The sequence below is a fragment of the Pseudonaja textilis genome, chromosome 1 (genome assembly GCF_049901715.1).
Source record: "Pseudonaja textilis isolate UNSWEBS1 chromosome 1, rPseTex1.2, whole genome shotgun sequence".
In the NCBI taxonomy this organism is placed as follows: Eukaryota; Metazoa; Chordata; class Lepidosauria; order Squamata; family Elapidae; genus Pseudonaja; species Pseudonaja textilis.
Window position 1 is genome coordinate 213,972,430 of NC_141990.1, and position 22,368 is coordinate 213,994,797.

Sequence of the window (22,368 nt, forward strand, 5' to 3'; positions counted from 1 at the left end):
TGAAAAGACTGTGGAATATAGTCTTCCTCATTTCTTAGACATAGCTAAACTTTTAACTAACCCTGGAGATAATGCTCAGTAATATACATTGATTACAAGATGGTGATCATAGAACTGACATTTAAGCCTTTCCTCCCTTGGCATTGCATTTAGATACAGAGGAACAGAGTGTCACGCATAGTGTGGCAACTGTCATTTTTCCTGTTTTGTCATACAGCTCTCGATGTACTGTATATTGTTGCTTCATCTTCTTTCTGAGATGTTAATAGAAAACCCTTAATAGTACCTGATCTCAAACAAGGTCCCTTTGAAAGTCCTACCATCCAAACTCAGCAACTCCAGCATGGAACCCATGACTCTTTTCTCAAGAAATATAATCATCACTACTTTTAATTCATCACTCATTGACACAGTTGCAGCAATCATGGCAGAAGTGCTATGTCCTAGAAGGATAAAAAGTTTGCTTGGGTGAGCTGGTGACAACTTAATACACCTGGTCTAAAAATGTGGTACCAATATCTGGATTAATAAAGTGGCATTTCTCTGTGGACTGTTAACCAGAGTGGCAATGAGTTTCTAATTTCTTCCTCAACCAATGTGCTACTATTCAGTAGGCATATTTACTCTGTTGAATTCTTCAATGCCACAAAGGAGCCTATAGAACAGAGAATGTAGGACCCAAAGATAGGATCCTTATTTAGCCACCCTGACACTGACCAGACACTACTGGAAGTGAAAATACAACCCATGCCCCATCTCAGTGACATCATTCTGCTCCTAGGAATTAGTTGGCATTTATTAGGATGCTACAGTGCTATGAAGTGACTCATTCTTAAAAGACAGCGCTTGGAGGTACCCACTTCTCTAACTGGATGTCTCTAGGTTGAATAAAGATGGGAAGAACAGCTTTCTCTTGGAGAGAACAAAGGAAAAAAGCCTAAATCCCCATTATCTGTTTCTTAATACATCTTTCTAAAGTCCTGATGAGCCATCAGATAGTACTGAAGTACATAATTCAGAGGTCCAAAGGGCCTAAGACAGTTTTCCAAGTGTCTTGTTAGTTTTCTTGTTATTAGTTAAATAATGGTGAGGAAGTGTCTTGCAATTCTTAATTATGCTTTATCAAGGTCCTGTTTGCAGAGGGATTCTCCAATAGATTGAATGCTACTAACTTACAAAGTGTCTTGTTTATAGAAGAAAAATAAAAATTAGTGGGACTCAGCAGAAGACTCAGCAAATTCTTATGGCAGTCCAAAGACCATCTAATTATTAATACATATAGCAATAGCACTTATATAACATTTCACTGGGGTTTATGACCCTCTCTAAGCAGTTTACGGAGTCAGCATATTACCCACAACAATCTGGCTCCTCATTTTACTGACCTCGGAAGGATGGACGGTTGAGTCAACCCTGAGTTGGTGAGAATCGAACTGCCGAACTGCAGTCAGCTGGCAGTCAGCACAATTAGCCTGTAATACTGCAGTTAAACCACTGCGCCACCATGGCTCTAAAGTGGTATAGGGCATTCATTTGTGAATTTTATCTCTTTCCATTTTATTCCTTACATTTGAAGAACTGTTGCAAATTGTTTTCATAAGATCTGTATCTCCATGCCAGTGCAGTCTAAATATTTATTGCAACTCTCTTTCCTTGAAGAAGTGGAAAAGCAATCTTGACAGCTATCCAGCAAATCATAAGTAACATTGTGTATGTAAGTTAAATGTTGGCTTATACTCAGCTAGGCAAGCATTTAAGTCAAGTGCCAGCCAATTCCTGATATATATAGTATACAGCAGGGGTCCCCAACCTGTGGGCTGTGGCTCACTATCAGGCCATGGGCTATTTGGAATCAGGCCATATGAGCAGCAGCCCCACTCACACATGCGCAGCCCCGCTCACACAAGTGGCAGATGTCATTGCTCACACCCTCACTCGAGTGAATGGCAGGCACATGTACCTGCCACTTACCTAAGTGAAGTTGTATGCACACATACCTGCCCCTCACACAAAACCAGTGATAGGATTCAGCCAGTTCGCATCACTTCAGAAGAACAGGTTGTTAACTTTCTGAGCAGTTTGGTGAACTGGTTGTGGAAATATCATTAGGGCAGAGAACCGGTTGTTAAATTATTTGAATCCCACCATTGCACAAAACCATTCCCTCTTCCCCACCTCTTCCACACACTGGGCCACCAACCCAGAAAGCTTGAGGAACACTGGTATGCGGTATACATTCTAATCTATAATCTTGAACTATTTATGGATAGTCCAAACTCAAGCCTGGTTAAAGCTGTTTTCATAGAAGCAAATGTTCTAGAATATTATGGAGAATCAACAATTTTCTTTAATTAGCAACTAATCATTGCTATTTAAACAGGACAAATACAACATACAGAACACTAGGGCAGTAGAACAGTGAAATTAGTTACTGTTGAGCTACTAATAGAGAGTTGCATTTTTATTTTCTGCCTATGTAAAAGACAGTTTGCAGGGAGCATGTGAACACATCAGAGAGAAAAGACCAAACTGAAATTTTCCTGATTCTGATATGCCACTTGCAGTGTGGTTGGAAGGGAATTAACTGGATGTGATCATAAAACTCAGCTCCAAGCATGTATATTTTTGTTTGTCATTACTGCAGTTGCTAGTTCTGTATAGAACAAACGACAGCTTATCTTTTTTCTGAAAGATAATGTATTGAAGCTTTGCTTCCAGGCTGAGATAAATTTGAGATCTGATCCCTCAGCAAGTCATCATGGAAATGAAAAGTAAACCATGTGAACCTCTCCAAGGAACACTGTGATCTTGATACACTCATTCTGTGTGCTCCCCAGGCCAACTGTGACAGTTCCCATTCTGCTATCTACTCAAATAAATGTCTTGACTTCCTTTATAAAATACATCCCCAAACAACAAGGACATCTGACACTTTGCTTGTAGGCCACATGTGTAGTGCTTATTGTGGTTAATGTTTCAGTGAAATGATTCCAATTTCATAAATTAAAGGAAGTTGTGATATCTGTAATTATGGAAGGATCTTCCTCTGCCTTCGGGGTCATTTGGAGTGGTTGTGTATTAACAAAGCTCCCAATATTGTAATGTTTTTCAAGAATTGCTTACCCTTACACAAGCTTCTATGTTGGGAAACTGGAAAAAATGTTTTTGACCTTCTGGAAGAGCTGGTTCTTCAGCTGCAGTCTCTTGTTGGTGGCCATTTATAATCTCCAGATAATGAGAAAGAAATTGAACATAAGATCATTTGAACAAGTTACGTTTCCTGAATATATATCAAACTTAACCCCTTTCCCCAGAAGCTGCACAAATAGAAATCCATAGACCACAGTTATTTCAAGCTAGAGGTGTTTAAACAAGACAAAACAAAACCTCTGACCCATTGTATGGCTGCAATCAAAGTTGTTGACATTTCTTTATAAGATAGCCTAGAGGGGAAAATAGTAAGGTATAGTTTTAATCAACCAGCTAATTTCTCTAAAATGGCAGAGAATAACATTTATACAAAAGCTTCTATAATTTATGGGTTGGATAGGAAGTCTCTGTACATAGTAATTGGAGTGTTTTTGATTATGCAGTTTTACCAGTGTTGCGCTTCTTATATTTGGAGATTTATTGAATTTCTGTAAAATAGACTGTTTGAACAAAGAGACTGATCAAACTGAATGAAATATGATGATTTTCCTCCTTTGGTGATTGGATCATGCAATGTCTCAGATTTATGTTTATTTATTTTATCTATATTTCACACTTCTTAACCACCCATCTCCCTAAGAGAAGCGCTCTGAGTTATGCCAATAGTTTTGCCAATAGCCCAGTTCTCTTTTACAGAATGTACTGCAAGGGGGATTCTCAGTTTTATGAAAATGAATTTTCCTGGCTTGCTCAATACTGAATTTGTAACAAAGGCTACAGCAAAGATTTGTTTATATTTAACTTTAGCTTTACATACATTGCAATCTGGATTTTCTTAACTGTAATTCAGTGTTTCTTGCAAGCGCTTTCTCTTCAACTGAATTTTGCAACCCTTAATAAAGAGTCTGAATCTACCAAATTCTGTGTGCTGCAAGCTACACTGTGTATATTTTTTTAAAAAAATCTAAATAAATTGGGAGGGAGAAGATTTGAATGGTCTTTAACATCCAGTTATATCATAGTTTTGTGTTCTAAAAACAGTTGGGATTACTTGATTTAAAATAATGGAGAGGAGATTAATAAAATTAAAGTACATTTTTATGAAAGGCAAACACTCAAAAATCTGTGACTTTGATCTTTTCTACAGTAAATTACGTTTCCCAACTTGGGAAAGTCCAATACATAATTTTGGGGGTATCTGTCTTGAATTTAGTGTTCTTTGATCGCTTACATGCTTAATATCATTAGTTAGTATTTAAAATTAAACATGGCATATATTTTTCTAAAAGTTATGCTCTTTAATTTATCATTATATTTCTCCAGTTATTCAGTGAAAGACAATTGATATAGAGGCATTCTCATCCGTGTTACTGTAGCATGATATTTACAACAGAGTGTGAAATGGAGAACATGCAGAATTCTTGAATTGTCACAACAATGCATGCTAGAGAACTCTGAAGTATTCAATTTTTCCCCAAAGCATGCTACTCAGTGGCACAGAAGTGATTGCTGAAAGTAAGTCATCCAAATCAAAAGCAGTTGGAGATAATCTGGACATGGCATTCTGAATAAAACAAGCTTTCTTTTTTTAGAGCTAGAACACCTCTAGAAACTATTAAACTATACAAGTAATTACCCTGTTCTTCAGAATGCTCCATTCCCAGCTCAGCAGCAGATCCCAGAAACAGACCAGTTACTATCTTTGCTTGGAACTAAACTCTAATAAGCTTAGCAGTTTAGATTGGCCATCTTTCTGTAAAGTGTCTTTTCTTGTCTTTGCTTTAGGAGGAATGCCAAAACTATGTTCGCGTTCTCATTGTTTATGGCAAGAAGGTTTTCACTTGCGGCACAAATGCTTTTTCACCAGTATGTTCCAGCAGACAGGTAAATTGTACCCTTCCCTTTTCAGGATTTGCTGGAGAATAAGAATGGAAGTATGATAAAGGACACCCTGTTTCTTATAAATCACACTAGGGATGAGATACGTTAATGTTGCATTAATTGGATTTAATAGGTGCCACTGTAAGAGACAAGAAGGAAAAAGTAATAATAAAGGACAGCATATCTTACAGTACAAAGAGGATAGTTGCAATTGTTGACATTAAAAAATGTGTTGTGCCTTTTTTGCAACATAAGCAGATGGGCCAGTTCTACTTTCTACTAAAAATTATGTCTGTATTCATTAGTTTATCATGTCTGTACTGTTATATAGAGCTGCTTGGGAGATGCTCTGAAAAATGCTAAAAACTACTCTTGGTCCAAAATTCCAGACAAATATTTAAAGTGAATAAAAAACTAAATTCAAAATGTAGGATTTCATAAAAGGAACAACTAGACACAAGGACAGGTTTTTTTCCCCCAAACACCATTACTCTGGTAAACAAATAATTCCCTCAACACTGTCCAACTATTAACAAAGTCTGCATTACTATTATTATTAATCTTCTCATCGCTCCTTATCACCCATCCCCTCCCACTTGTGACTGTATGACTGTAACTTTATTGCTTGTATCCTTATGATTTATATTGACTGTTTCCTAGTATGATTTGATTGCTTATTGTACCCTATGACTATCATTAAGTGTTGTAACTCATGATTCTTGACTCTTGACGAATGTATCTTTTCGTTTAGGTACACTGAGAGCATTTGCACCAAGACAAATTCCTTGTGTGTCCAACCACTTGGCCAATAAAGAATTCTATTCTATTCTATATGTAATTCTGTTGCTGGAACTTGCTTCTAGTTGTTTCTGGGTTAAACCCAGAGCTTTGTGATAATCAGTCAGGCCTTCCTGTGTGTGTCCCAGTGTCCCCAGAAGCAGTCTTGCATACTTGGAATCATTGAGTGTATCTCCAAGAGTAGGACTTTCTTCAGAGCCCTACCTGAGGGACTCAAATCCTTTTCCCGTTGCAATGGAATTTCAGGGGTTAGGTAAAGTCTTCCATATGAAATATGAGATTCAGCTTCAATGTATGAATGAAGAACTGAAATGGGTGAATTACAGTCTTTTAGATGAGAACTTAGATGAGAAGAATGCATTGAACCATTTTGAGAAGATGAAGATGTGACCCTAGAATTGAGATAGATCCAGGGACTGGCATAGAAAGTCAATCAGTCAAGAACCAGAAATAGCAATGGAATAGATGTTTTTAGGACAATAATACTTTGCCCGATAATCCTTATGAAAGAGATGGGGAACCTTGGACTTTCCAGATGTCACTAAACTACAGTGTTCTGTTACTTCACCCAAAATAGCTAATAATGAATGCCGCTGGAAGTTGTTCAGTAACATCTGGAGGACTATTTTCCCTGCCGTGCCCCTTAGGTCCTGGTTGTGCATGTATTAAAAATAAAAGCATAATTAACTCTAAAGGGCACAGGTGTAGTCTGCTACCCCATGGCAGATCATTAAAATAATTAAAGTCCTTTTATCATAGTTCTTGCCCTGAGTGCATATAGCACCTTCCAGAGTTACAGTGAAGTGAGATATTACACATTTTGTTGGTCAGCTGTATTTGTTTGTTTTTTCTCACTAGCTTCATTGTTTTATCTTCCGGCTTTTTTTTTTTTTTAAATACAGGTAGGAAATCTTAGCAAAATAATTGAAAAAATAAATGGGGTAGCTCGCTGCCCCTACGACCCCCGGCACAACTCAACAGCTGTGATCACATCCCAGGGAGAACTGTATGCTGCGACAGTCATTGACTTTTCTGGACGGGATCCAGCCATTTATCGCAGCCTTGGAAACATCCCACCTCTTAGAACAGCACAGTACAACTCTAAATGGCTTAATGGTAAGAACTCCTGGTGTAGTGAAGAGCATTTAGTTCAACTGGACAGTCTTAGAAAACTATTATTTCTCTTATCTCATAAAAATCCAGCCTGAATACAGTAGAAAGGAGCTTGCTCCCAGATTGAACTTCACTAGAACTTATAAAAAGGAACAGAAGTAAGACCAATAAAAATGCAGAAACAAGACTGATAGGGTGTAGGCCTTTATCTTTTCTTATTCTGAGAACTGATGCAAGGGCAGATTCTGCCAGATATTCCATTTGTGTTCTTGTTGCCTACAGCTGCATAAACATGTCTACCGTATTGCTTATATCCTACTATGTCTTAAAACAAATCATATATTTAAAAGCTTGATAGCCCATGAAACCCATGTTTCTTGCACCAGAATGTCAGGCATCTAAGTTTACCCCGTGATTATGCAGAGATAAGAGGCGGCAACAGCTTTCTTCCAACCTGTTGGGTGCTTTGTCTTTTAAAAATACAGGATTCCTCAGTTGTAAACCTATTCAAAACAGAGATTTCACCATTTTTGTTTTTCCCCCCAAGTGATCACATATAGTTTTTGAGGCCATATTTCAAGTAGCAGTGCTTCAGACTAGTACAAGCATGAAAACCAATCTCCTTTTATTTCATTATTTATAATTTATTAACTATAATTAATTTCCAGCTATATCTTTAAGAATGTTGTCTTCACATTAAAATTACAATTTGGTCATACAGTAACACCTGAAGCTTTCAAGAGTTACACCCAATAGTTGGGGAGGTGCAATTAATCTCTATACTGAAGCCACAAAGCACTAACTTTGCTATACCTTTCCCTGTGGTAAATTTGATAACTGAAGCTCCTATGCTGGACAGCTTGGCACTTTAATGTTATATGAAGTCCCAAAGGGTTGTTTTACAGTAATGGCTGCATTACAACTGTTGTTTACCCCAAACTCTTAGTTTTTGCTCACATAGATAGACCTTCTCCAGAATAATCTGTTTTGGCCCTTCAGGTTGGCCTTTTAAGTCTCTTAAAATTTTCCCCCATTGCTGCTGAACCAAATTTTTTCACCTTGTTAGTAGTTGTCCTTTTCTCCTTCATTCAACCTTTCTTAGCATTATTGACTGCTAGCTTTTCCCATAATGTGGAGCCCTTAGTGCTTGATGTTTCCTTGAAGACATTTCATTATGCAACTAGGTAATATCATCAGTGCTTGCAAGTGTGAGGTTAATTCCTTGTTTATATACAGTAGCTTGCCTGCCATTTTTTGGTGAGGAAGTAGTTTTCTCCCTAGTAGTTTCTTGATTAGGGTATTGTTTTTGGCTCTATTGTTTCTCTAGCCTTAATCCCTACTTATCTGGGTGCAAGCTGCTGGAGAAGATGTATTCTGATCTTTTTGTTTCCTTCTTAGTTTTTTTGATTGTCTCTTTTTAATAGTGTATACATATGTGTGTTAAGTGATAGCTGGTTTGTCTAAATGCAAGCTTCTAGGAATTCCCTAGCATTTTCTTTCTTTCTTTCTTTTGGTCTAGAGGGCTTAGTTTCCCAGCAGTTTGATAAGAAGGGACCTGGAATATGCTTTCACTACTAGATCTGGTAGAGCTGAACTCTTCCACTAAAACCTAGCTACTCCAGATTTTAATGGAAGCAACACCCTCCCAGTGATTTTACATGGTTATATCACAAAGCTAGTACATGTCACCACCACCCCACTTTCTCCATCCCTTTAGAAATAAGGAAATCTGTTCTCCATTATGCCACAGTTGGCTCCTCTGTATGGCATTTGTCATGTACCCCTCATTTAAAATATTGTTCATATCCTAAAGGTTCCAATGCTGACTCAGCTTTTTAAAGGTTTGGCCCTCTTTTCCTAAAGACGTCTTAAATTTAACATTAAGCTTTTTGTATTTGATCTGAAGTTTACATAATATCGGGGACATTTCTTTCATTTTGACATGATGTCAATATGCAACATCTTTCAAGCGTTGTTAATGTGCATGCACGATTGGTTAACTTTTTTGTGTTCTTCATTTGATACATTTATAATACGTTTCTCTTTACAATTGGGAACATTGTACTTTAACTATAGATGAGAAAGCTAAGAAAATGTTCTTCCCTCCTAAAATTGTAAGTAGGTACCTAGTTTCCATTGCTGTGGCACATTGCACAGCCATAGACCAGCAAAATAGCAGATACAAATTCAGAATTTTTATTCCTTAACTATTCTTAACTATTCCATTAAAAGTTGACTCAGGCAAAAAAAGTTTTACAGGACCTCTCAGGGTTAGACTTGAACAAAATCTCATGGGAACAGCCGTTCCTTAGGTGTAGGTGGCTGTTAAGAATGCCATTGTGTCTATTTTGTGGAAGTATAATCCTCTTACTGAATCAAGATTGTGCTGTATTGCGGTTTCAGAATGGCAGCTCTGACTCAGGCAATTTCATCTGACTTTAGGATTTTTTTTAAAAAAAGAACATTTCTAAATGTTTGGAAACAATTCCAGTGGGAAAGAGAAGAACTGAGTTTGCTGTACTCTTTGGCTGACTTATTCACTCAACTAACAATGTCCCCCTGGGTACTTTTTAAGACTGAGATGTTTTAAAAACCCTTCTGCTTTCTTTCATATAACTTTGATCAATGTAATTTTCCTCCATCTTTTCTGGTTGTTTTTTTGGCCCAGGTTATGGAGATTTGCATTTGAACAGTTTAATTTTGCTGTCTTGAAAAAAAATATATCAAACCATGTTATCATTTCCAATATTAAATAATTACTTATACAATCTCCTCTGCATATGGAATCATCTCTCAAAAGACCTACTAATGGGCCTACGGCTATCACCAGTGTGTTGAATTATACAGACCAAATAATTCAATAATGAAATAATTCATGAGACTGTTTTTTAGGCAGTTAGGGAAAATTGCACCATTGGTAAATGTTTATGGTGATTCTTAATCATCCAGGTCATGGTTGTCCCAAAAGTACTTTTTAAAGGGCAACTGGACTTTGTTTTTTTCTTGAAGATATTTCCCCTTTCACCCAAGAAGCTGCTTCAGCTCTTGGTTGAAGAGCTGAAGCAGCTTCTTGGATGAGAAGCAAAACATCTTCAAGAAAAAACAAAACAAAATCCAGTTGCCTTTTAAAAAGCACTTTTGGTGCACCGTTGATACAGATCCCTGGGATATAGGAGAATCAGTGCAAATAGATTTAATGATGAAAGTCAGTTATTGCTGTTTATTGGAGGTAGCTGAATGTAAGGAAAAGAATAAAATATCCCTGGAACGAAGGTGCACTTGGCTAAAGGCCGTTAATGTTTATTCACATTTGAGAGAAGGTATGTCTTGTGTATGTGTTAGCTGAAAGAATCTTGCAAAATGCCTTAAATACTTGCTTGTTGTGATTAATGGGGCTGTTAAGTTTAATGGCTATTCATTTAACCAATTAGCTGACTGAAAAGCAACATTGAAACACTCAGTATGATGGGCTTCCCTCTGAGGCTTGCATTAGTAAGGAACCTTTCTCCTTTTGAAAGTCTCCTTGAACTCTGGTGGACTTTGCTGACAACAGTGCCATGTAGCTTTTCACATCTCCAGGGAATTTCTGCTTATCATCGATTAACTACAAGCCAACAGGCAAGCAAGTAATATTACTTGTGTTTGCTGTCTCTGTACCCGTATATCTCACCCCAAGTAAATCCTCAACCTAATGATTTAAAAATGAACGCACAACTCAACTCCATGAGGAAAAAAACAACCAAAAAGCAAAAACAACAATGAGGATTGTATGTGTTCTACCTCTATGTTTTGATACTGATGGCTTATTTATAACATGTAACTTATCTCTTGATGCTGAGGAATCAATTATTGATGTGCTTTTAAGTATCAGACCATAACTTGCTTTTATTTCTTAGATGTTCTGGAAAAGATTTGCTTTTCTCCTTCACGGCCCCTGTGAGCATTTGTCCATACTTCATACAGAAAGCCCAATTTCTTAATGTATTTCTCACTGTTTTTATGGTTTAATTTTTCTCCAGAGCCCAACTTCATTGCTGCCTATGACATTGGTTTGTTCACTTACTTCTTTTTCCGTGAGAATGCGGTAGAGCATGACTGTGGAAAAACAGTCTATTCTCGTGTGGCCAGAGTTTGTAAAAATGACATTGGGGGACGATTTTTGTTGGAAGATACATGGACAACTTTCATGAAGGCTCGGCTGAATTGTTCCCGTTCTGGAGAAATCCCTTTTTACTACAATGAACTGCAAAGCACATTTTATCTTCCTGAACAGGATTTGATCTATGGAGTATTCACAACCAATGTGTGAGTTTGTTATTTCTTTTGTCTTCCCACTCAGTTGTTGCTAATGCTTTGAGCTTTTTTTCCCCTATAATGCTGTATTTATTTTAAGAAGTCAAGGATTTTTCCACTAAACAATTACCTTAAAATTGCCTCTGTGTGTGTGTGTGTGTGTGTGTGTGTGTGTGTGTGAGGGTGAGAGAGAGAGACAGAGAGAGACAGAGAGTACTCTATAGGGGGGTGTTGATCATCTTATATTTGCTGTGCCGGTATCTTCAACTATCCCTTGGTAAAATACATGGGTGCCTGCAGAATAACCTGAAGATAAGCTGAAGCTTAAGAGGACTTCCTTCCTTGCTCTGCGAATGTAGCTCTTTCTGTAATATCTGAAGAGGACTTGGAGTGGAGGGGTTGGTTACAATTACTGCGGGTAAATTAAAAAATAAGTTCAGAGGAGGAAGTTGGTAAAATGCCTAATGAGAATATCTGTATACTGCTAAAACTTTTCCTTCTGTATCTTTTATACCTGGGCGAAATGGTACATCACAGGGCCAACCGTTTTTGAACCAGAGTACCTCAAATGGACTAACTCTGTGAGGAGATAGGCAGTTTCAAAATCTAATGAATAAAGAAACTTACAGAATGAGTCCAAAATCTAGAACTCCTGAGGGAATGAAATTTGGGGAAGTTGGGACTGCTAGTCAGGTGTTCCTCGTTTTCAGTGTTCCAGGATAGTTTCTAGACACTTTCAAATCCCTTGTTCCCTCCCTCACACAGAGGGAGGGAACAACAACAACAGGGAGGAAGGACCCCTGCATGCCCTTTCCGGTCAATGCCATCTCCCCATGTTCCTTTCCCAACTCATGCACCTCTTGCACACTCCCAAGTATCCTCCCTGACCTTCACCGCCCCCACCCCCATCTGTGTGGCATCTCTTACACATGCCCACACAACATTCCTGATCCTGCTATCCCCCTGCGTTAACCCATGCACCACTCTTAATCCCCCCTTCCTTAAACCATGCACCACCCTTACGCATCCCCAGGCTCCATTCTTGACCTGTGCCACTTCATCTTCCCTGATCTATGTAGCAGTTCTTGCACACCTCTGTACACTATTCCCAATCCATGTCATTTACCTGAGTGCCTGTCCCGACTTATGCAGCACCCCTCACAGACCTCCAGGTATGTTTCCCAACATGTATTTACACACACACACACACACATACTTTGCTCCGTCACTCAGCCAGCAGCAGACCCTTGCCTGCCTGCTGACCTTGGACTTGGAACTTGCTGCTGTCTTCCTCGTTGACTTTCTCCCTGCAATCTTCCCATAAACAAAGTAAAATACCAGCAGGAATTGGAGGGGGAGGGGAGTTTCTTGTTGTGGCTAGTCCCAAATTCATGAACCTTGGTTTTCCAGAAGGAATAACATTGGAAATTATAGTCTGATTTATCTGTGGATGACTCCAAAGAAAAGCTGTGACTGATACGGAGAAGCACAAAGCTTGTTCATATCTTGGTGTATTAAACTGAGGTGTGATTAGCTGGAGAGGATTCTTACTTGGTAACTATCCAAAGTTGATGTCTCTGATGAATCAGGGAACCAGTGGTGGTATTCACAATTTTTTTTACTACCAGTTCTGTGGCCATGGCTTTGTGGGCATGGTGTGGTTTGGTGGGCAAGGCAGGGGAAGGATACTGTAAAATCTCCATTCCCATCCCACTCCAGGGGAAGGATACTGCAAAATCTCCATTCTCTCCCCACCCCACTAACCTGCTTTCCATCTCCGTTCTCCTGTTCAGGGCAACAAAAGATGACCCAGCCGATCAGTGGGACTCAGGAGGCAGAGAATAGATGGGAGCGGGGCCAATCAGAGGTGGTATTTGCCGGTTCTCCGAACTACTCAAAATTTCTGCTACCGGTTCTCCAGAACTGGTCAGAACCTGCTGAATACCACCTCTGCAGGGAACAGTGTGTTTCTTTCATTGTTCAGTGTATATATAGAAGTTAATGTATTTTTCTCCATCTCACCCTTAATTGTTTACACTGCACCCCTGGTAGTAGAAAACAGGAGTTTATCTCCAATTATGTCTTATTTTTTTCTTTAACTTAAGAAGAAAAAAGACATTAGAGAACATCTTCAGAAGTGAATAGACAAATTATTATTGATAATAGCTGAAGTTAGATCAAATAAAAATTTTGTGCTGTGACACAATGTTCTTTCAAATATTCAAAGACAGAAAAATGTTCCAATTTGTCAGCCATCTAGATAAATAATGGTAATTATTCTTTTAACTTCTATCAGGACTTGTGTCATGCTTATGCTTCACGCATATAAATTAAGCCTTGTGTTCACTCCAGTAATATGGTTGATATAAAGGGGCCTTATTTGTATCTTAAAGCACCCTTGCTTTTCAAGGATGAGGAAAATGTATCTATAATCACAAACCTTGAAGCTTTCATGTAATGAGGTCAATAGCAATTTCAAAACAAAAGCAAAAACAAAAACAAAACCCCAAGGCTTCAGCCAGTTTGGTACACTTCATTGTGGAAAAATGTCTCATATTCCAATTTATTGTACATTCTTGCATAATACAAAGCTAGGTCAGCAGGAAAAAAGGTATTTAGGGAACCAACTTTTGAAATATTTAAAGAGTTGTTATTAAAGTTTCCAGACGGGTCACTGAAAAACATTTACAAACTTTTGGATACGATGTGTTTTCTCATCGGCCTATTAATCTTTGGTGGGCCAGAAACTACACAGCCAGTCTGCCTTTTAAATGAAATGGTGATCAAATATACCCATAAATGCTGGAGAGGGACATGCTGTGGGGTGGTTTTTTGTTTTTTTTTGCATGTTCATTGCTTTCCCAACAATCTGTCACTTTCATTTAATGCGCCAATTCTTCAGAGACCCGTATGACATAAATGTGATTATACAGCAGACAAAACTTAATAATAGTATATCAGAAAAGTCTTTCTTGGACTTCCTCTATACTCTTAAGAGTTTTTCTTTGCAATAATATTTTGCAAAATGGAATTGCAAAATAAGTTAACTTGGGGCAGTGGGTGTTGCCTGCCTAGCTCTGTGTTTATACAGTATTAGCCAATTGTCAAGAGTCCCCTTGTAGGGGAGATGGGCGGCATAAACAAACAAACAAGCAAATAAATATAAAATAAAATAAAACCAGTGAAGAGAATTCTAAGTGAGTTCCTGTACTGAAGGGGAATGATTTAGAGCAGTGTTTTTCAACCGTAGCAACTTGAAGGTGTCTGGACTTCAGCTGCTAGAATCTCTCAACCAGAATGCTCTTTCAATGAACATGCACTCAGTGAACAATGAACATACATCTAGCAAGTTGGCTGGCTGGGGGATTCTGGGTACTGATGTCCATGATCTTCAGGTTCCTGAAGTGGATTTATAGCCATTACATAGAGTTGGAGAATGCAACTTTTCTTGGCAAAGGCTTGCTGATTTCTAAAAAGTTATCTCCAAAACTGTTCTCCCCAAAGAGTGATAGCAGGGCTAGGCTAAAAACCATAGTTGATTACCTTCACATCTGAATTTTGATGAAATCAGAAGCAGCTTATAGGATAACTCTTTATGTATTTAATCAGTGTTCTTGTTCACTTTAACCAAGAATTTCTTCAGAAGATTCTCAATCTCTAGAGGTTGCAGGCACATTTTTTGGGAAGCAATGTACTGCCCAGGTTGACTTTAGAGGGCAAAAGTTTAGCTACTTATAGGTTAATACAGTAGCTCCTTGCTCTTCACGATTCTTATTCTTATTAGTATAGCTAGGAAAGTAGGTTCTTTGTGGGCTAGGAAACTAAATTATACAGAGATACTACATTTCAGCTGATTTGCTCAAGAAGTATAGTTGGATAAAGATTTTGAGAATCCTGAGAACAGAATCTACCTCACTCCAAGTACATTGACTTCTTATGGTTCCATAAAGCAATGGTGGCTGATTTGAACATTTATTTGACACCAGAAACCTTGTTGAAATGATAAAGGCTTAGTATTGAAAAAAAGCTGACACCAAACAGAGCGCAGGACAACTCAAAGAGCTCTAATGCAAGATCAGAAGATGTGGAGAGACCTAGTCCATAGAATCTCCAAGAGTCAGACATGACTGAATCATCATCATTGTTGGAAAAAAAATCACAATAATCATAATCATAATAATACTTAACCACTCTGTAAGACAGTTTGGAATTCTTTGCATACTGTAACACTACAGTATTTGTATACTTCTGTGTATCTTTTTCACTTGAAATTTTGGAATGTTTGAATCAGCGGAATATCTCTGAATCAAGTGTTTTCAGGGTAGGCTTCCTTGTTTATTGTTCAAGCTCCAGTCCTGCATTTTCAGCCCACAACTGCGTGCTAACAGAGTTGTCACTCGGCCCAATATGCCAGATCCAAGGCAAAAAACCTGTTGAATCATCCAAATATGAGTTTCTGCTACAAAATTTGCTGCGAAACATTCAGTGGCTTGCTTTAGAAACCCCATTCCAGTCTCTAACCATGCGCAGGTGGTTTTTTTTTTCTTTTTTAGACTATTATTTTGCTTCTCCACTTGTGCCTGAAGGCATTAGGTTGTCATTTGTCATTAGCATTGTCTAAAGAGCAGCCTTCTGTGAACATGCAACATGTCAGTAACACTTAGGCAGGAATGAAGAAAGGTTCATCATGCAGTGCTTTGACAAGTTCACAGCCAACTGCTGCATTGCTCAATGGAAGGGAAGGATGGCTGGGAGAGGAGAGCAAGCCTGCAGACTTATTCCTTTAGCAACTGCTTTTGCTTTGGCAAGAGGAAAAAGGGATCTTCTGTTCAGGTACAGATCAAGAAAGTTCTTAAGATGTTTTGATGAGCCTGGTGGAGTCTTCCTAAAAGTGTGGCCTAACCCCCTTGTGAAGAATGCTAGACTCATAAGCAGTTCCTGCAGCACGTGCTGGAAGTTGCTAGGATACTAATTCAAATATCACACAAACTGCATTCATGCTTCTTAACACGGGTAAAAAATAATAAAAATGGATCTTTATATTGTTTTCTCCATTTCATAGGATCTCTTTTCTTTTGGCTAGACCAGGAGGGTCCTTTTTAAATACTTTACCCAAATACTTGTTTCCTACAACTTGGAAGTTGTTCCCATTGGTAAAAAAAACATTATTAGTTTAGTAAAAAAAAATGTTCTTTTCATAGAAATCCAAATTATTTCCAGTAGCGACACAATATGAAAAGCAATCATTCAGATATTTGAACAGCAGGATAACATGTCTTTCATGCTGTTTGGAAAGAGCCTTCTGTATTTTTAGACACTTTTTAAAAACTATTTTGAACTCGCTGATTTCTCTTTGATGGTTGTCCTCCTTCTTCCCACCACTTAAAATAACACAGAAATGTTTTGAATCTTCAGTTTGGCCCTTCCAAGTACTTTGTCTTAAAACTGTTACTCTTCAAATTATAAAATCTCAGCTCTTTGTAGAGTTCATTTGATTAAGGATAGACTATCTCAAATAGATTGAAAAGAGAGAGTGAAAAGAATATTATGTAGATAAGTAAAACAGATCCGGCATAGTTGAAAACTTATGTCAAATATTTTGTTTGGCTTTCTCACCTACTCTTGTATTTCAGCTGTTACTTCCAATCTATTCTTAAACCACAAAAATGCACTTGTGTGTTGTAATAGCTAAGTGGTTTCCTTTTCAACTATTAATCTGATAATGACTGACATGTGCATTAAACAAAGACCACAGTTAAGTGACTGCAGTTCTTGATTTTAATGGATCTATGTTAAGGAAAACTGAATGCATACTCCTAGAGATATAAATATATTGTTAAAAAAAGTATCATTTCAAGATTTCTTTTCTTTTTAATTAGCAGAAGAAGGGAGAATCTGTAGAGATTTTGTTTTATAAGTCATTTGGATATTGAAAAATCTATACCAGAAACTTTTTGAATGTACAAAAACATATAGGAACATTTAGCGAATAATGGGAATAACCTGGGAATAATCACAACAATGTTAATGGTATCCAATAACGGTTTGCTAAGATTTGGCTTGCTTCAGAGTTCTGCTTCAGTAGATCATATTCTAGGTCTTTGGAGTGTGTTCAGCTGCTTCTTCCTGAAAGTTATATATTCTGAAGTTCTGATAGATAACAGTATTAGGTAAAAGATTAGACAAGTTCCTTATTTCTGACATGTCTTGAGCCTCTTATATAAATAGAATGGCTACTTTAATAGATGTGGCTGGACTTCGTCAAGAGGGTGAATTAATAGGTTGCAATGGAACCTGTGGAGCTTAAAATTAAATCTCACCTTGAAAAATAAACTAGAGGTTTAAAAATTAAACCCACTTACTACCAGTCAGTATTGATGGGGTATCAGTATTAATATTCCTTGTGTGTGACTTTCCATGTCAAAATTGCTTCTCCCAGTCTTAAATCACCTGACGTGTTTGGGGGTATGTGGCTTTTCAATGTCTCCTAATTGTCATCTCATCCATGTTGATTCTTTTCATCCCTTCTGAGGCCTATAGCCTTGTGTGCTGCTTCTTGGCAATCTATGTGTCATTTATTTTCCTGAGATTTGATGTCTGTTATGATGAAAGTGTCAGTGCTCCAAAGATTAAATTGATTTTCTTCCTTTCTCTTCCCTTCCGTCCTTATGTCTAGAAACAGTATTGCTGCTTCAGCAGTGTGTGCCTTCAATCTCAGTGCTATTACACAAGCCTTTAATGGGCCTTTCCGGTACCAGGAAAATCCAAGATCTGCATGGCTGCCAACAATCAATCCAATCCCAAACTTTCAGGTATTTTAGGACAATCTCAACTCACTCAGAAACTCTTCTGTTTCATCTGCAGTAAAACATTGGAATTCATCAGTCTTGCTTGTTGACTAGCATATCAAGTTTGAATATAAGGAATTTAAGTTTATATGGGTAGATGGTATGAATTAGTGGAACAGAAGCTTTGCTCTGGCTGTATATAAAAGGGTAATAGAATGATATTATTTGTGTCATTTCTTAGCTTAATATAGCCAGGAAGAAAGATTATAGGAGATAATATTCACTTAAGTGTCTATTTATCTTCCTTTTATATCTTCCTTTTCTTTTAGGAATTTGAGCCGACAGACTTCCCAGTTCTATTTTCATTTCCATAACAATACTTTGAAGCTGATTAAAGATAGTGGTTGGCCAAAAGTCATCCAGTGATCTTTGATAGTCAAATGTAGGCTTCAGTTTTGCAATCCCAAATCTTACAATAACTAAATGTGTTAACAGTTAGGAAAGCTATACATTATTTTCCTGTGTTAACATTGTCCATCTCCAAGATTATATTTTTTGACAGTAAACTTTCAATTCTATTCAGTACAATAAATTTAGTTTATTGGATTTTGAGGCTGCCTGACTCACAAAAAAAATTTGGGCAATTTACAATATTTAAAAGACCATGTAATTGGTCTTTTATTTAAAAGACCATGTAATAGTTAAAGGACCATGTAAAAGACCATGAAAAGGGAGCATGGCCGCCTGTACAAAAACACATAAATGACATGTAGGAAAAAAATTGCCTCTACAATTTTCTTTCACAAGCAATCTAACCCCAGGCTAGGAACAAAGCCAGATCTTCCATGTCTAGATCAAACTTTAAACTGTCAGAATGAAGCCACCTTCGTCATTCGCCAAAAATAAGTTATTATTGGTATATGTTTCTGGTGGTAGCTGCTATAGGGTAAGGAGATTAGAGATAACATTGTGATTGCCTGTATAAACCAAAGGTACTTACAAATGAATGACAGAACTACTTATTCAATAAAATTTTAGGTAAACTTTTAAATAATTGAGTTAAATAATATGATACTAAATACCTTTGTTCTCTTCTTCTTCTTCTTCTTCTTCTTCTTCTTCTTCTTCTTCTTCTTCTTCTTCTTCTTCTTCTTCTTCTTCTTCTTCTTCTTCTTCTTCTTCTTCTTCCTCCTCCTCCTCCTCCTCCTCCTCCTCCTCCTCCTCCTCCTCCTCCTCCTCCTCCTCCTCCTCCTCCTCCTCCTCCTCCTCCTCCTCCTCCTCCTCCTTCTCCTTCCAGTGTGGCATATTGAATGATGATGGCCCCAATGAGAATCTAACAGAAAGGATCCTGCAGGATGCTCAGCGCTTGTTCCTAATGAATGATGTGGTGCAACCTGTCTCTGTGGACCCCTATGTTACTCAGGACAACATCCGTTTTTCCAAACTGGTGGTTGACATTGTTCAGGGCAAGGATACACTCTACCATGTGATGTACATTGGGACAGGTGAGTGCGCTTCATACCAGAGGAGCTTTTCTTATCATCTTCCATTAATCCATCCAGATGATCATCTAAATTCCACACTGAGGGTTTTCAAAAATAAAAATGCTATGAAAATTGGCCTTTCTTTATAGCAATAGCACTTAGACTTATATATCATTTTATAGTACCTTTTGAGCAGTTTACAGAGTCAGCATATTGCCCCAAACAATCCAGGTCCTCATTTTACCAACCTCAGAAGGATGGAAGGCTGAGTCAACCTTGAGCCAGTCAGGATCAAACTCCTGGCAGTGGGCAGAGTCAGCCTGCAATACTGCATTCTAACCATTGCACCACTACAGCTCCTATGAGTATGATGAATACTATCCTTATGAGTAGGATATAAGCCAAGCAAGAGTAAGAGATGATTTTAAGAAGCAGTGAATTCTGAATGCAACATATAATCTTAATAAAATAGTTACCCTGGATTCTAGAGACCTTATTTTTAGATCATTATTGTTTTTCCCGCTCATTCCACTGGTGGTGCTTGTAGTGATGGAAATTAAGGAAGTAAAATATGAGAATGAAACTGAGTACAGGTAGTCCTCAAATTCTGAACAACAATTGGGACCCAAATTCTTATTGCTAAGCAAGGAGGTTGTTAAGTGAGTCCTGCCTGATTTTTAAAAACTTTTTTTTGCCACGATTGTTAAATGAATCATATAGTCGTTAAGCAAATCTGACTTCCCCTATTGATTTTGCATATTGAAAGCTGGCTGGGAAGGTCGCAAATGGTGATCGGTGACCCTGTGATGCTGCAGCTGTTGTAAATAGATGCTGGTTGCCATTTGCCTCATTGTATTAAATTGTCTCATGAAGTGCTATGAATATCCTCCTGTCCCTTCTTTGACTGGAGATCTTCAGATAGAGGCTGGATACTCCAAAAGTTGTAGCCGATCGTATACTGAACAGGGATTGAATCCAGGTCCTTCCCTTTCATGGAGTCTGTAATTCATTTTTACCAGAATTTGGTTATATTCTACAGTTTAGCTTGTCCCATTCTTTCATTTCTGGCATCCAGGGGGTTCACAGGGGTTTGGAAGAGCCCCTAGCTAAGATTCTGTGCAGTTTGGAGAAACCCCCCCCCCCAATCCCACTCCTGGCTGGCCCCACAGGGCCCATTTTGGATGCAGGTAACTGCAGGGTGCACATATAGGCTTGGGGTGGGTGAAAAACCAGCCTCCCAGAAGTTTGGGAGAGGCTTTCAGAGACCCTTACAGAGGCTTGAGGAAAGCTCCTGGGCAACACCCCCCCTCGCCACCATGGTGCAAGAGGGCAACTAGGCCATGCCCACCATGGCCGTGCCCATCCAGCAACTGGACAGAGAACCCTTTGCTAAAATTTTTGAAGCCCAGCCCTTGCTGGCATCCCTTTTGAGAGAAAAAAAATACCCCTCCTCAACAGTAAGCAGAGCCTCTATCAAAGGCTAATGGAGAAGAGACCTCCTATAAACAAAAACAGAATTGCCTAATATTTTCCCAAACGGTATTTTTATGAATGACAAATGTTTTCCGAATAAAGATTCTGTTTTAGAATAGATAGCAAGGTACTTGGGTGGGAATACGCAGAATAAATTTCTCTTATGTTGTCAGCTTTCTTGTACATACACCCAGGCTCTCAGATAAGGAATATTAAATTGCTTTGCACTTGGATAGCAATTTAGGTAAAAGCATAGACAGTTTCTAAGAAGCATATTTGTGCTATTAGAAATACAGGAATTAAGATAACATTTTGGTGATTTTTTTTAGTATTCAACAGTTGGTTGAAACTTAATTCATTAGTCATGCTGGCTGAGGCTTTGGGAATTTTAATTCAAAACATGTATGGAACACTAAATTGCCTGACTTTAACATAATCCTGCTTGGTTTAACTTAATGTTATCTATTCTAATTGGCAACAACTCTCCAATATATAGGTAAAGATCACGGATTCATTTCCCCACCGCCCCCAGAAATCGAATTTGGGATCTTGGATCTGCAAAATATGCATTCTGCCATGCCTTCTATATCTCCTTTGACTAAAACATGCATGTCATATAGATATACATTTACATAAAAATTTACACACATCTATTTAAATTTATTCTTGAAAACCACAGAACCATTTTCAATTTCTCTGTATTTAAAGTTATTTTAATGTAGAGATTAGTAGAAAAGTTTCCATGTTCTTAACAGTTGCTATTCTGGTGCGATCAGTGAAAGTGCCTTATGTGACGCTTGTTACTAAGCTTTAGCTACTAGATTGATTTTCAGTGTTGGCTTTTTTTTTAAAGATAGAAGAACCTGGATAAGTCCCTGGACTATTATAAAAAATAATTTACTTTGGTTACAGAATTCAAGATTAACATTTTACCAAAACATAATTTATGCTGTGGCTCCATTTTTTTTTAAAAAAAGGTATATATTAAGAGAAAGTTGATTTTATGTTAAGATAAATGGGTCCTCTAAGTGCTACTATAATTTATTCCATAACTACACATTATTTTCTTGAGTTGGGAAAACCTAATTGAAAGTCATACTGTGTCCATCTGATAAAAGAATATTTTCTAAAGTACAAGTAGTCTCCACACTGGAGCATTTTTTTTTAGAAAGATGCAATCCCAAACACAGTTCTCATTTTCATTGGTTTACTCATAATATCCAACATGAGAAAGAGTCAAGTTGACCGATGCAGACCTTTGTTCAGCAGATATATTCTTATTGTGCTCAGAGAGAGAAATATCTGCCTCTACTTAGTATCAAACTCACAGCCTCCTGATTGTGAGGTGAGAGCTCTACCTCTAGGCCACCGCATACTCTGGATCGATC

General features: G+C 37.9%; 1 protein-coding gene across 5 annotated transcripts in view; it reads left to right on the top strand.

Moving 5' to 3' along the window:
* Positions 1-22,368, top strand: part of SEMA5B (semaphorin 5B) — a 601,210-nt gene that overhangs the window by 364,576 nt on the left and 214,266 nt on the right. For 4 of the 5 annotated variants that reach the window (XR_015740811.1, XM_087920416.1, XM_087920414.1 and 1 more), the window contains exons 7-11: positions 4,936-5,034; positions 6,732-6,945; positions 10,962-11,247; positions 17,912-18,047; positions 19,321-19,528. Coding sequence is in view for 4 of the 5 variants with exons in the window: in XM_087920416.1 (XP_087776542.1) it covers positions 4,936-5,034; positions 6,732-6,945; positions 10,962-11,247; positions 17,912-18,047; positions 19,321-19,528 (943 nt within the window). In the remaining variant the exon portion in view is untranslated. The remainder of the gene's footprint in view (positions 1-4,935; positions 5,035-6,731; positions 6,946-10,961; positions 11,248-17,911; positions 18,048-19,320; positions 19,529-22,368) is intronic. The other variant, XM_087920417.1, reaches the window with a different exon arrangement.